A 14,748-nucleotide genomic window follows, 5' to 3' on the forward strand; every position below is an offset into this window, starting at 1 on the left:
TGCTACGCTAACCCTCCCAACGTAAATCCCACACCAACATTGCCAAAATTCCGTAGACATGAGCTCCCCCATCCTCTCCTCCTCTGTTAGCAATACCTTTCCTTCTTCCTTCCCCATTATCCTTACCACGCCCTCCTGTAAGTTCACGTCACTCTCTTGTGCCACAGCAATGTCCTTCTCCAGATCCCTCTCCTAACAGTCTTCCTGATACTTCACCATCTTCCCCTGTTCCCCTCATCTCCTTCTCTGTGTTCTTCTCCTACTTCTCCAACTACCCCCCTCCCCCCAACTACCCCCCTCCCCCCAACTACCCCCTCCCCCAACTAACCCCTCCCCCCAACTACCCCCTCCTCCAACTACCCCCTCCCCCAACTACCCCCTCCCCCAACTACCCCCTCCCCCAACTACCCCCTCCCCCAACTACCCCCTCCCCCAACTACCCCCTCCTCCAACTACCCCCTCCCCCAACTACCCCCTCCCCCCTCACATATACGTTCGGATCAGCTGCTCAGAGGTCACGAGCCGCCCGCGTGCACGTTGCTAAATTCAGTCACTCCCCAAGTACCCACACCCCGTCACAGCCTTGCATATGTCTGGCTCGGGTGTGCATAGTCAGTTCTTGCAAGCACACCGTGACGCCGACATCTCTGTTGCAGAGTTTCAAGGACATTTATAGGGTGGTCTTGACTATGTAGGGGCGAGTTATATCTACTGTCTGTGCGTATCTTGTCTCTAGATAGGGTATTTGGGTAATATGTATATCTGTATGTGTTTTGTGTGTGTGTGAGTGAGTGTGTTTATGTGTGTGTGTGTGTGTGTTTGTCTGTCTGTCTCGGTCTGTCTGTCTCTCCCATGCCCCTGCCTGCCTTCCTTAGACTACCCCCTACTCCCTAACCTTATCTATCTTCATTACAGATAGCAGATACCCCCAACTATCGATGAAATGGTCAGCGTAGTCATTATCAGGTCTTCAGAGAGTATCTATCATCGTTTTTTTTCCTTAATTTTTCATTCTTTTTTTCTCTTCTTTCTCGCCTTTTTATCTGTTTATTTCTCGCCTTTTTCTCTGTTTCTTCTTTCGCCGAATGCATGGCAGACTCAAGTACAGAAACTTGATGCACGTGAGGTGTGTTTGGCCTTGGCGCTTGCAAAGCGAGTCGACGCGATGCACTATGATGTTACAGATTTTTACTTCTTTTTATTTTATCCTTATTTGCCTTTTTTTTTTTTTTCTTTATTTATTTCTTTTCTTTATTATGACTTCCTTCCTTCCCTGATTTTTAGACTGAAAGATTTACTTTTCTTTCCTTGATATTTATTTTTCTTTCTCTCTATCTTTCAACAGAAAACGTTTCTCTCCCAGATTTCCACTAAAAGGACACGTTTGATGTTGCAGAATAAATACAGACACAGATAAATGCAAGAAAACACAGAGGCTTAGACCTGTATACTCGTCGCTACCTTCCCCCCCCTCCCTCCCCACCCTTAATCAGGAATCAGCCCCCCCCCCCCTCCCATTTAGCAGGACTGCGGCTAATAGTATTTCTGTGCTATCGTGTGTAGTAATAAGTAAGACTTTGAAGACACAGAATTGTGTTGTTTTTTTGTGTTGTTAGTGTTTGTCGTTAGTATTTTTATTATCATTATCTTTGTTATCATTATTGCCATTTTTAGTGTTGTTGTTATTACCATCATTATTATTTTTAGAGTTTTTGTTATTATTATTATTATTATTATTATTATTATGACTGATAACGCCATCATCATCATCATTGTTATTGTTATTGTTATTATAATTATCATCAATACTAATATTTTGTCCATCGTTTTTATTTCATTACTTTGTCATTATGATTATCATTATCAACCTGATGCTTATGATGACTACTTAACATTAACAATTTTATCATTATAATTACTACTTACACAATAGTTTTCTTTATTATTAATATTTTCAAATTCATTTTTATTTAAACCGCAGCTGAAGAAATCACCAATGTTTTGTTTATTATGGTTTGTGAAAAGGATTAAGTCAAACGAACAAACATCCAGCCTTTAACCTGTGTCTATAGATGAAATGAAGCCGCCACGATAAGAAAAGAAAAATAAACATCGCGATGTGTCGATCCTCTCTGAAATTGGCTTGGATTCGGAGAAAAAAAAATCGATGTGCTGTCCAACTGGAATTTAATACGTCTGAGGTGCATTTTTTTTTTTTTTTTTCTTACTTATGATTGTGTGTGTGCGTGTGCGTGTGCGTGTGCGTGTGTGTGTGTGTGTGTGTATGTGTTTCTCTTTTTTTTCATGTCGCGAAATGTTATCGATGGATCGTGATGGAAAATCATGATTGGTTTGTGCTATATACCAAAACTAGATGATGAAGACTTTACTGCTTATCTGGTTGTGTTTGAAAAAAAATATTCAATACCAGTACAATTCATCATAGAAAATGGGCCTGCTAGGATTTTTTTAAAAATAGTGGTACACTTATGTATCTTATGATATTTTGAGCATTTTCAATATCGGTGATTTTCCAAGGTCTGAAAAAAATGGGTATATCGCGCATTATATTCATTACTCCCTTAAGACCGTTTACTAGTATACTAAGTTTATAAAAAAAAAATGTACCGGGTTTATAGCGTTGAAGTGAATTTACGTTGTTGAAAGATCTGGCAGCCAAGAAGCAGGTCATAGTCCTTCATTAATACATATATAATTAGTATACTAAAATGGCCACAGCAACCAACCATATTTTGATGCATATTTTAAAATCCAAGAGATAATTTTACTTGTCGATGCAAGAGGAACTTCGTAGTTAAATGGTTAATGAAGAGAAAATACTTTAGGTTTTAATTTAACAACTATGGGAATATTTGTTTTATTGTTACTGTCATTATTGCTATAGTTATTAGTATTTTTGTTTGTTTGCTTGTAAAATTATACTTTTGTTATTACTACTAAGACAATTTTTTGTTATTGTTATTATTTTTATTATAGTTATTTCCTTTGATGCATTTATTATCATAGCACACACACACACACACACACACACACACACACACACACACACACACACACACACACACACACACACACACTCTTGTGCATGTACATTTAGTATTGCGCGTTCATTTAAGTCCTTGTACCTACGTGTATGTACATATATATTTGCCAATGTAGGTGAACAATAACACATAAACTTCGGTGCGTTCACTAATACTGAAAACCTTTTATTCTCACAATATAAGTAATCAAAACGTCCACCAAGTAAAAGAGAGGAGACGAGTAATAAAATTATAACTATATAACTATAAAATTATAACTATACAACTATAAAATTATAACTATATAATCATAAAAGGAATAGGATCATTTCTGCCGATTTTCCTGAAGCTTAAATTTTTATTAAAAGCGTTAGTGGTAGCGAGAGGTAGGGGGGGGGGGGGGGAAGAGGGAGGGGGGAGGAAGACAGACAGACAGACAGACAGACAGACAGACAAGGTAGGGAGAGAGAAAGAGAAGGAGGGAGGAAGACAAGCAGACAGACATACAAGGTAGGGAGAGAGAGAGAGAGAAGGAGACAGACAGACAGACAAGGTAGGGAGAGAGAGAGAGAGAAGGAGACAGACAGACAGACAAGGTAGGGAGAGAGAGAGAGAGAAGGAGACAGACAGACAGACAAGGTAGGGAGAGAGAGAGAGAGAAGGAGACAGACAGACAGACATACAAGGTAGGGAGAGAGAGAGAGAGAAGGAGACAGACAGACAGACAAGGTAGGGAGAGAGAGAGAGAGAAGGAGACAGACAGACAGACAAGGTAGGGAGAGAGAGAGAGAGAAGGAGACAGACAGACAGACAAGGTAGGGAGAGAGAGAGAGAAGGAGACAGACAGACAGACAAGGTAGGGAGAGAGAGAAAAGGAGACAGACAGACAAACAAGGTAGAGAGAGAGAGAGGAGACAGACAGACAGACAAGGTAGGGAGAGAAAGTGAAGGAGACAGACAGACAAACAAGGTAGGGAGAGAGAGAGAAGGAGACAGACAGACAGACAGACAGACAGACAAGGTAGAAAGAGAGAGAGAGAGAGAGAGAGAGTCAGGAAGACAGACAGAGACAGAGGGAGTGTGATGTAAACAATACTTAGCAAGGCCGAATGGTCCGCCTCACACCACCTTCCCAAGCAGTTGCTTTTCCTGCTTATTATTATCATCATTATTGCAGTTATTCCTGTAGTTAGTTACTCTCATTATTTTGTTTGTTGTCATTAGTGTTATCATCATCATAATATCAGGTTTCATTACATTAGTGACATTATAAGGAAGATATTGTAATAATGATGGTGATTTGCTGTATTTTATATTATGTTCAGTGGTTGTTTGCCGGTGCGTTACAGTGTGATGTATATGGTAGATTATTAAATGAGTTTATAGGTGAAAGTGTACATGCAAAACATTAACAAATATTTCATTATCGTTGATGTTACTGTTGTTATTATTATTATTGTTGTTGCCATTATTATGGTTGGTATCATCATCATCATCACCATCACCATCACCATCACCATCACCATCACCATCACCATCACCATTACCATTACCATTACCATTACCATTACCATTACCATCACCATCACCATCACCATCATTATTATATTGTTATATTATTATTGTAATCATTATTATATCATTGTATATTATTGTTATATCATCATCATCATCATTACTCTTATTACAACTGCTACTCCGATCATTATCATTAATTTTATGATTATCAGTGTTCATGCACAGATATGCTTCCATTTCCTTAAAAAACCGTGTCTCCTAATTGACTTCTTGAATAACGTTGCTAAAATGTCTTGTCCTTGAGAGTTGTTTAAAGGCGCATGGCTTTCAAACTTCCTTATCTTTTCCTTAATCAGTCAAAGTCATTGGCGATTAAAAGCCAGAATTATCGAGATAGTTTTTTTTTCCAGTTAGGGAGATAATGACGACCGAGTGTTTCTTGAGAAAGAATAGCTGTTGCATTTACTGTGTTTGTTGTGTATATATATGTGTGTGTGTGTGCTCATATATATATATATATATATATATATAAATATATATATATATGGATGTGTATGTATATATATATATATATATGGATGATTGTATATGTGTATATATATATACATATATACATATATATTATATATATATATATATATGTGTGTGTGTGTGTGTGTGTGTGTGTGTGTTTATGTATACATATGTATGTGTGTATGTGTATATATATAAGGATGATTGTATATGTGTATATATACATATATACATATATATGTGTGTGTGTGTGTTTATATATACATATATATGTGTGTATGTATATATGTATATATATATATATGTATGTATGGAGAGAGAGAGAGAGAGACATATTTATATTTATATATATATTTATATATGTTCATGTATATATACATATAAACAAGCAGAAGGACAGACAAGCAGACAAGCAGAAAGAGACAGACAGAGATAGAGATTACAAACACTGAGACCAAACCTCTTCTTCCTTCTTCATCTTCCTCACCACCACCACTACCATCATCGTATTCATTACAACCATCACAATTTCATTACCATATTGCAATAATTAGCATCATTGTTATCAACATTTTATCTATCCACTTCGACCTGACTCCAATTCCCCCTCCGCCTCGGCCTCCTGCGCATGCGTGATGTGTTTGCAGGAGATACGAACGCAATAATTTTTTTTTATTTAACTTTTACTTGAGTGGAAAATAGGTGATTTTTCCCCTATGTTTTCACAAATCATTGTTATTGTTTGTATTTTTTTGTTTTTGTAATATTGTGCTTTTGATATCTATTAATTGGTAAGTACAAGAAGGTTTTATATAGTAATGTAAAGCAATAGTATCGTTATTTTCATTATTCATTCATTTATTTATTATCATTATTAACATTACCATCATCATTACCATTATTATAATTGCCATTGTTTTAATTATTATTATCATTATTTATTATTAGGTTATGTTGTTATTATTATTGTTGTTGTTAATATCAATCCTTAGGTTGCCAGAGGCCACTTTACTGCCACGTCGGTTTTTGTTATTGATATTATTATTATTATTGATATTAATATTATTATTATTTTTATTAATATTATTGTTATTATTGTTATTAATATTATTATTGTTATTAATATTATTGTTATCAATAATATTATTATTATTGTTATTAATATTATTATTATTATTGTTATTAATATTATTATTATAGTTGTTATTATCATCATTTTTATTACTACTACTACTATTTTTGTTATTTTTGTTATTATCATTATTATTACTTTTTTATTACTGTTGGTATTATTATTACTGTTTTTGTTATTTTATTATTATTACTATTATTATTATTATTATTATTATTATTATTATTATTACTATTATTATTATCATTATTATCATTATTATTATTATTGTTATGAGAATGATCATCATTATCATTATTAGATCTGTTACTATTATTACATGATTATTATTATTATTTCGTGTCATTATTCATTACCATTGTTATTATTATTATCATTGCCATTATCATCATTCTTATTATTATTACTATTATTATTATTATTATTATTATTATTATTATTACCATTTTTGTTATTTTTGTTATTATCATCATCATCATCATCATCATCATTATTATTCCGATCGCTATTATAACATTATTATTATTAGATGCCATTACTTATTACCATTACTGTAGGTGGTTCTCGTTGGTTATATCTTGCAATTACTGTTACAACTTACCATTATTATTAAATTATAGTAATTATCATTATCACCACCCTAACAACTTATCATTATAATCCTACTTACATTACTTAATCTTACAGTTAATAATATTCTGTTTACCCTTAACTTCACGTAGCAACAAAGTACTCCGTGTTATCGATAATTGTTTTCTAGAATTTGTATAAAAATTCACACATATTTTCCCTTATGACCGACGAGACAAACAGCTACTCAGTTGATAAGTATTTACGTAAGTGGTGTCACTCTGGTTTAACGGACATGTTTTGTTCCTTGTGAGCGAGACAGAGACCGCCAGTCTAAAGAAAATTGTTTATTTTAAATAAATATTTTTATATATATACTATAAAGTAAATAAATCCCGCTCTTCTGCATTGTTTTACCGATTATATTAATTTTGCATCTCTTGCTGTTTGAAGAAGTGGTATATATTAGAGTTCAAAGATTTTTTTTTGCTGAAAGTTTCCTATAAGACAGCACAGCGTTTCTCAGGAAAATCATTATTACGAAAATACTGGTAGAAACAAACTACGAAAATACGTGCAGGCAATTTATTTTTAACCTAACGCTCTTTATATATGGTTTATTTATCTATTCATTCTTGTAGTCTTAATAGGATTTAATTCAGATTTATAGTTTGAAAAAAAAAAGTCGAGAGATTTTCATTTCCCAAGTTCAAAAATAACGAATGAGAATGAAACATATTACATATATCATTATATATACATCATATCATTATATATATCATATTATATATCATATGCTTCCCACGACATAGGCCTACCATATATTTGTTACGATGATATAGCGAAAAGGACATGGCTTCATTTCAATTTGCTAAATGCATCTATGGTCCTTTTTTCATCTTGATTTCGATATATTCAGTAAAATAATATAAAACTTATTCAAGTAGATGATTCCTCCCCCTCATAAACTTCTTTCCTGGACTTCTAATGCGCTTCCTTATCAGTTTCTATTAAAAAGCCCATTATATTTACATTTACTATTTTCCTGAAGTATTTGAGAAATATATATATATATATTTTTTTTTTTTTGGGGGGGGAGGGGGTTGTGTATAATACAGGTACAGGTTAACAGAGATATTTTTGTTTCTTTGCCAGAACGAAGGAAAAATCAGTAACTTTAAAAAAAAATGGTCGAAATCCAGATGTCCACGCTGGGGCTCGTGAATGAGTGGAGGAAACCGGCCCATGGGACACAGTACCTGGCTGCTCTCTCTGGTAAGTTCTATATCTCTCTTTTTCTTTCTTTTTGTTCTTGTCCTCTTTCTGTTATTTCTTCCTTTCTCTCTCTTGCTCGCTCTCGCTCTTTCTTTCTTTCTTTCTTTCTTTCTTTCTTTCTTTCTTTCTTTCTCGCTCTCGCTCTCGCTCTCGCTCTCGCTCTCTCTCTCTCTCTCTCTCTCTCTCTCTCTCTCTCTCTCTCTCTCTCTCTCTCTCTCTCCCTCTCTCCCTCTCTCTCTCTCTCTCTCTCTCTCTCTCTCTCTCTCTCTCTCTCTCTCTCTCTCTCTCTCTCTCTCTCTCTCTCTCTCTCTCTCTCTCATCAGTTCCGTTAGTTTTATGGATTTCGAGAATTTGCTGATTTGCTGATATTTGAGACATTGTGCCCGCTGATTGGCCGATTTTAAAGCATTGCACTGACCAATGGGCGAGAGTCTGAAGTTTACAGAAGCTGATTGGCTAGAGCTTTGAGGTAACCCAGTAATTGCTAGTCAGGCGGTCTATTCGTCACCTATAGTAGTCCATTTATTAGAAGTTGCTCTAGGTATCGGATATATACTATCATCAGAAAATATTAATCATCTCGAATATTCTTTACTGTTTCTCGTTTCCTTATTTCAAAACAGGAATTGATAGTATGAACAGATTGGTAAACTGCTGGATGGTAATTATAATTATCAATTTGTAATAAGTAATAGTTTGTAATAAGTAATAGTTTGTAATCAGTTTGTAATAAGTAGCTAATCAGTCAGTCAGTCTCAAATTCTTTAAGTCAAAACACTTTATCCAGGTCACAAGCCAAATAAGAAATTTAATCACTCAGATTATCAGTTAGTAACCGAATTATCACTCTACCATTCTGTTTAATTTAATGGATCACTTTATACGTAACTAATCAGCCAGTCAAGCAAATAAACACAGTCAACGAAGAAACCAGTCAACTCTGTCCAAAACATTCAATCAAGCAAATTATATTACCGATTGATAAATCAATCTTAATCGGTCCTCGAATTAACCATCCAGTCGCCAAATTGACGATTCGATTAATCAGTCCAGATGAGTCTAAATACCAGTAACGTAATATTATCTATAGATAATAGTCACGTTGTATCCTAAATAGCAAGCATTTATATTCTTAAAGTCCACATCAAGATTAAAAAAAAGCCTAAATATCATCGTAGCAACTCTCTCTCCCCCATCACGCCCACAGCCTCCATGGGCGCCATGGCCGTGGGCTCAGCCATAGGATACTCCTCCCCTGCTAGTGCCGCCCTGCTCTCCAAACCGTCCACAAACTCCTCGGACAACACCACCAGCGCCCCTGAGTGGCAAGCGGAGAACGATCACCAACTGACACTGACGCCGATGGAAAACAACTGGTTCGCCGCCTCCCTCAGCGCCGGTGCCCTGGTCGGCTGTGTGGTCGCGGGGTTCAGTCTGAACACCTTGGGGAGGAAGGGAACCATGCTGGCGTCGCTCGTGCCGCTCGTGCTAGGGTGGGCGCTGATAGGTGGGTTTTTGGGAGTCGGTGGGGCTGCGTGTTCGTTGGGGAAAGAGGTGGCGTGGTTGGTTTTTAGAAAGAGGAGTAGGTTTGGTTTGAAAGAAGAGACATTTTTTGTTTCTTTTTCTTTAGTAAGAGGACTCATTTGAGTTATAAAGAGTCATTTGTTTAGGAGGAGTTGATATAGAAAGAGGCGACGTTTTTGGTTTAGAAAGTAGTGGAGATTGGTGTAAACTTTATAGAAAGGTGGTTGACTTTTAGAAAGTCGTATTTGGTTTAGAAAGGTGGTGACTGGTTTAGAAAGAGGTGATATGAAATGACTGTGATTTGTTTATCAAGAGGAGAATGAGAAGATATGATTGATTAGAAAGGGGATGGTTTTTTACAAAGAGAAGCATTGCCTGGTTTAAATGTAAGGAGAGATGTGATTGATGGGAGAACAGAGCAGTGATTGGTTTATATAGAGGGCGATTATTTAAGAAAGTAGAACTTTGGCTATTAGCGTTAGTGACTAAGGCAAAGAGGTAAAAAAAAAAAAAACGTGATTAGTATATAATAAGGCGTTGACTGATGTAAAGAAAACGGTCTTAAAGAGTTCTTGGATAAGGTTTATAAATGGTATGGTTGGTTTAGATAAGGCTGTTAGTAGTTAAGTGTCTGGTTTAGAAAGAGGAGAAATTAGTTTTAGAGGAAGTTGCGGGATTGGTTTTGAAAGTGTTCTAGTTGATTTAGTAAGACATACGAGAAAAACAATACGAAAGAGGAGAGCTGTTCTTTGATACGAATTAAAAAGTTGTGAGTCGGAAAAATATGTGAATGAGTCAGTGTGATCTTAGTTGTAATTGGTTTAGAAAAAAAAAAATACTGAGTTTTTGGACTGAATGGCTTTCATTGAACTATTGTTTTATTATTATTTACTATGTATAATTAACTCCTATTAGTCACGAATCAATTTTCCATTATTATTTTTTTTTTCCAATTTGGTGAATCGACCTCACCTCAATTATACAATAAAGGTAGAAGTTGTTGGATAAACTTCAAATCATTATATCAACCAATGAACTAGTAATGGTGGTCTCTTAAATAAGTTCTTTAATTAAATTTTATTTTTATTTTTCATTATGTACGTTTATTCAAATATTCATCGCTATCATCTACTTATTTACTTATTTGCCCTTATTTGTTTTATTTGCATCATTTAATTATTTATTCCTGTATTTATTTATCTTTATTATTCATAATAATTCCTCCATTTATTTATTTACTTATCTGTTCAGTCATCTCATTTAATTATTCCTTAAACCATGTATTAATTCGATTATTTATTCACTTATTTATTCCTCTTACCATTTATCCATTGTCCTATTTACATATTTATTCATTTTTCTCTGTTTATCAATCCTTTCCTCGCAGGTTTTGCACAGAACATCGGCATGCTCGTGACCGGCCGTGTTTTATGTGGACTGTGCACTGGAATTACGTCGTTGGTATGCCCGACTTATACCACTGAGTATGCTTCGAAAGACATACGTGGTGCATTAGGTATACTTTGTTGTTTGTGTTTGTTTGTTTTTGTTCTATATTTATGATTTTTGTGGCATGTTCTTGTTTAAGATTTTTTTTTTCCTCTTTTCATTCACGTAATTCATTCATATTTCGCAATAATTTATATATTTGTTTTTTCAATCGCATTTCCTTTATAGTGATATATAATACTGTCATCGGCTTTGTGTGTTTTGTTTTTGTTTTAGTCTACCCTTTCCATGTTTTAAAGATCCGTTTTCTGTCATCGTTTTCTTCCGTTATTATTTCTAACAAATTTCACAGGAAAGTTAATATGATAATGTCATTGACTGATGATAATATTAGTAATGAGAATTAGAATGACAATAATAACGGAATTATATTCATTAATATGGAAATATTGGTTATAGTAGTAGTGATGATGATATAAATAATACTAATGATAATAATAATTATACTGACAATGATAATAATAATGATGCTGACTGATAATAACGATACTGACAATGATAATAATGATACTGACAATGATGATAATGATACTGACAATGATAATGATACTGACAATGATAATAATGATACTGACAATGATAATGATACTGACAATGATAATAATGATACTGACAATGATAATGATACTGACAATGATAATAAGGATACTGACAATGATAATAATGATACTGACAATGATAATAATGATACTGACAATGATAATAATGATACTGACAATGATAATAACGATACTGACAACGATAATAACGATACTGACAACGATAATAATGATACTGACAACGATAATAACGATACTGACAATGATAATAATAATACTGACAACGATACTAATGATACTGACAATGATAATGATACTGACAATGATAATGATACTGATAATAATAATGATGATGCATATAACAGAGCAATGATTATCATTACCATCCCTAACAACACCACCGCCTCACCCGCCCAGGTTCCGGCTTCCAACTCTTCATCACCATCGGCATCCTTTACGCCTACCTCTTCGGCGCCGTCGTGGAGTCCTGGCGGTGGTTGGTCCTCGCCTGCGCCGCTGTCGGGGGCGTCTACCTCCTGCTGGCGCTCTTCATCAAGGAATCTCCCACGTTTCTGCTGTCCAAGGGCAAGGAGGAGGAGGCGAGGGCGTCAATGCAGTATTTTCGAGGTGGGCTTTTAATTGTTGTAATGATGATGATCATTGTTATTACTGTTGTTATTATTGTTATTATTGTTACTATAGTTATTTATTATTATTATTATTATTACTATTATTATTATTAATAGTAGTAGTAGCGCCTGCGATCCAGACACTACCATTACGTCATGAAATAATTTGGCTGAGGGGCGAGCGGCGGTCACATCATCAATTAGAATATCTGGAGTACGAGAATTCGTCCTAGCACTGTAGGGAATAGATTTTTTTTCATTGTACATAGAAAGAAGAAGAGGAAGAAAGGGAGAGAAGGAGGGAAAGAGAGATATAGAAAGATAAAGAAAGAGAGAGAGAGAGGAGGAGGGGGAAATCTATCGCTGCTTCGTCACAGATGAACTTATCGATGTTATCGTCCGGGGCACAAACCAGTAAGCATTTTATTTGATTTTTCTGCCTATTTTGTGCATACCTGCATGTTTTTCTATGTGTTTACATGATATCCTTTATTGTAGCAGTATTGTATACCTTGTCTTCTGTTTTCAGGTACAGTCTGCGATACCACTTCAGTGTCAACCCAGTAGTTGACAGTGCAGTATATTCCAAAAGACCGTGGTGATGTGAACTGTCGCAGCACGAAAACGGGCATGTTGTGCCTTCAATGAGGCCCGTCACATTGCTGTCGACGGTTCACAAGAGCGAGATGGTCACAACCTCGGACCGACAGAAATTGAAGCTTCGCGTGGTTGTCGACTACTATGTTGGGGTGAAGGGGGTGGGCATGAGTGACCAGCTGGCTCAGTCATACCCGACCTCTCACAAGTCCAGCCAATTGAGATGGCGGTCTCCAATGCCTCCTTCGTGCGTAAAGCACTGGGAGGGACATTGACTCAGCGGCCCACCAGGAAGCCATGCCTGGGAGAGGGCCGTCTCCAGAGAGGACACGTCCATGCTCAGGTACCTGCACCTGGCCTCCTTTATCGGCGGTGCAAGGTGTACTAAGCGCGTAGTGTGCATAGACCCGCACTATGTAAGTGGTCTTGTGCCAATATGAGTATTTTCAGATCTATCACACTCAAGAAAAGTATGCATGCTGTGCATAGACAAAATGAATATGTACAAGAGAAAATTTTGTTTTTGTTTATCCTTCATTTGCGCAATGTTTCTTGTATTGAACAGAATGTAAATTACTTGGAGGTATAACATGAAACGCGATCGACGAAACGGTCTGTTACTGTTTTGATGTAGCGTAGGTGAATGTTTATTTTTGAAAACTGAACGATATGAGAGACGCAAATATAACATTACGTGTTCTGCACAGAGTGTAAACTATTTGGAGATACAATATGGAGTCTTCTCAACGAAAATAGTATATTACCAGCATGACAAATGTAGGCCTCGGAAAATTGCAAAACGTCAAAAACCGCGTCTGCAGAAAATGCTACTTGGACAGACAATATGAAGTGTAAGAAACGAAAAGAATCGATTACTCTTTTGATAGTGTAAGTAAATGATCATATTTTAAATGTGAATAAAACGGAAATATAACAATATTTCCTTCATTATACAGAGGTTAAGCTATTTGGAGTCTGCAAAATGAAAGCAGTCCATTGTCAGCATGATACACCAAAACAGATTGCGAATATAGACCTTGTATAATGACAATATATCAAGAAAAAAAGTGGCTAATCGCGAAGGTAAAGAGGCTCGTTTCCGTGCGTGAGTATTCGAATCTCCCGGGTCAACTAGCCACAGTAGTCACCGATCCAAGTAGCCCAATGCCCGGATTTTGGACCGCACACGACCCGCGAAGCACCCGGATCCAAGGGGGTAGTAGTAGTAGTAGTAGAGGAGGTAGTACCGTTGTTTTGTTATTGATCAGCCTATGTCATATAGATTCGTTTTCGTTTTTACCTTTTTTTTCGTTTTTTTTTTTAATGATTTAGTGACATTTCTGTTCAAACTTTTGCTGGATTTCAGTTTCGAATCCTCTTTCCCTCTCTATTCCACACCCTCTTCGTCTCTATTCTCATTATGTCTTCCTCACTCTCATATTTTTTCTGCTTCGCTTCCTCTCCTTCGCCTAACCTCACGCCCCTTCGCCTAACCTCACCGTCCTCGCCTACAGGAAAGTACTACGACATCGAGCCGGAGATGAAGGCCCTGAAGGAGTCCTTGCATGAAGCAGCCAAGAACAAGGTGTCCTTATCTGACCTCAAGGAACCTTATATCCTGAAGCCCTTGGCCATTACCCTCGCCCTTATGGTGTTTCAGCAGGTAGCGGGCGTCAACGCTGTCTTATACAACATTAATCTCATCTTCCAGGTAAGTTTTGTTGTTGTTGTTATCGGCGTCTTCGTCATCGTCATCTCCTCGTAGTTATCATCTTCATTGTAATCGCTGTCATCATCATCGTCGTCGTCGTCGTCATCATCATCATCATCATCATCATCATCATCATCATCATCATCATCATCATCATCATCATCATCATCATCATCATCATCATCAT

The 14,748-nt window shown here is 36.2% G+C and overlaps 1 protein-coding gene across 7 annotated transcripts in view; it reads left to right on the top strand.

Moving 5' to 3' along the window:
* LOC125039230 (solute carrier family 2, facilitated glucose transporter member 8-like) overlaps positions 1 to 14,643 on the top strand; it is a 24,000-nt gene extending 9,357 nt beyond the window's left edge. For 3 of the 7 annotated variants that reach the window (XM_047633039.1, XM_047633041.1, XM_047633037.1), the window contains exons 2-6: positions 7,933 to 8,052; positions 9,260 to 9,559; positions 10,964 to 11,092; positions 12,042 to 12,251; positions 14,365 to 14,643. In XM_047633039.1, the coding sequence (XP_047488995.1) occupies positions 7,965 to 8,052; positions 9,260 to 9,559; positions 10,964 to 11,092; positions 12,042 to 12,251; positions 14,365 to 14,615 (978 nt within the window). In that variant the 5' untranslated portion in view covers positions 7,933 to 7,964 and the 3' untranslated portion in view covers positions 14,616 to 14,643. Of the gene's footprint in view, positions 1 to 614; positions 718 to 7,932; positions 8,053 to 9,259; positions 9,560 to 10,963; positions 11,093 to 12,041; positions 12,252 to 14,364 lie in introns of those variants that run through there. The other 4 variants (XM_047633036.1, XM_047633035.1, XM_047633040.1 and 1 more) reach the window with 3 other exon arrangements.
* The last annotated feature ends 105 nt before the right edge of the window (positions 14,644 to 14,748 follow it).

The sequence above is a fragment of the Penaeus chinensis genome, chromosome 26 (assembly GCF_019202785.1).
Source record: "Penaeus chinensis breed Huanghai No. 1 chromosome 26, ASM1920278v2, whole genome shotgun sequence".
Taxonomy (NCBI): Eukaryota; Metazoa; Arthropoda; class Malacostraca; order Decapoda; family Penaeidae; genus Penaeus; species Penaeus chinensis.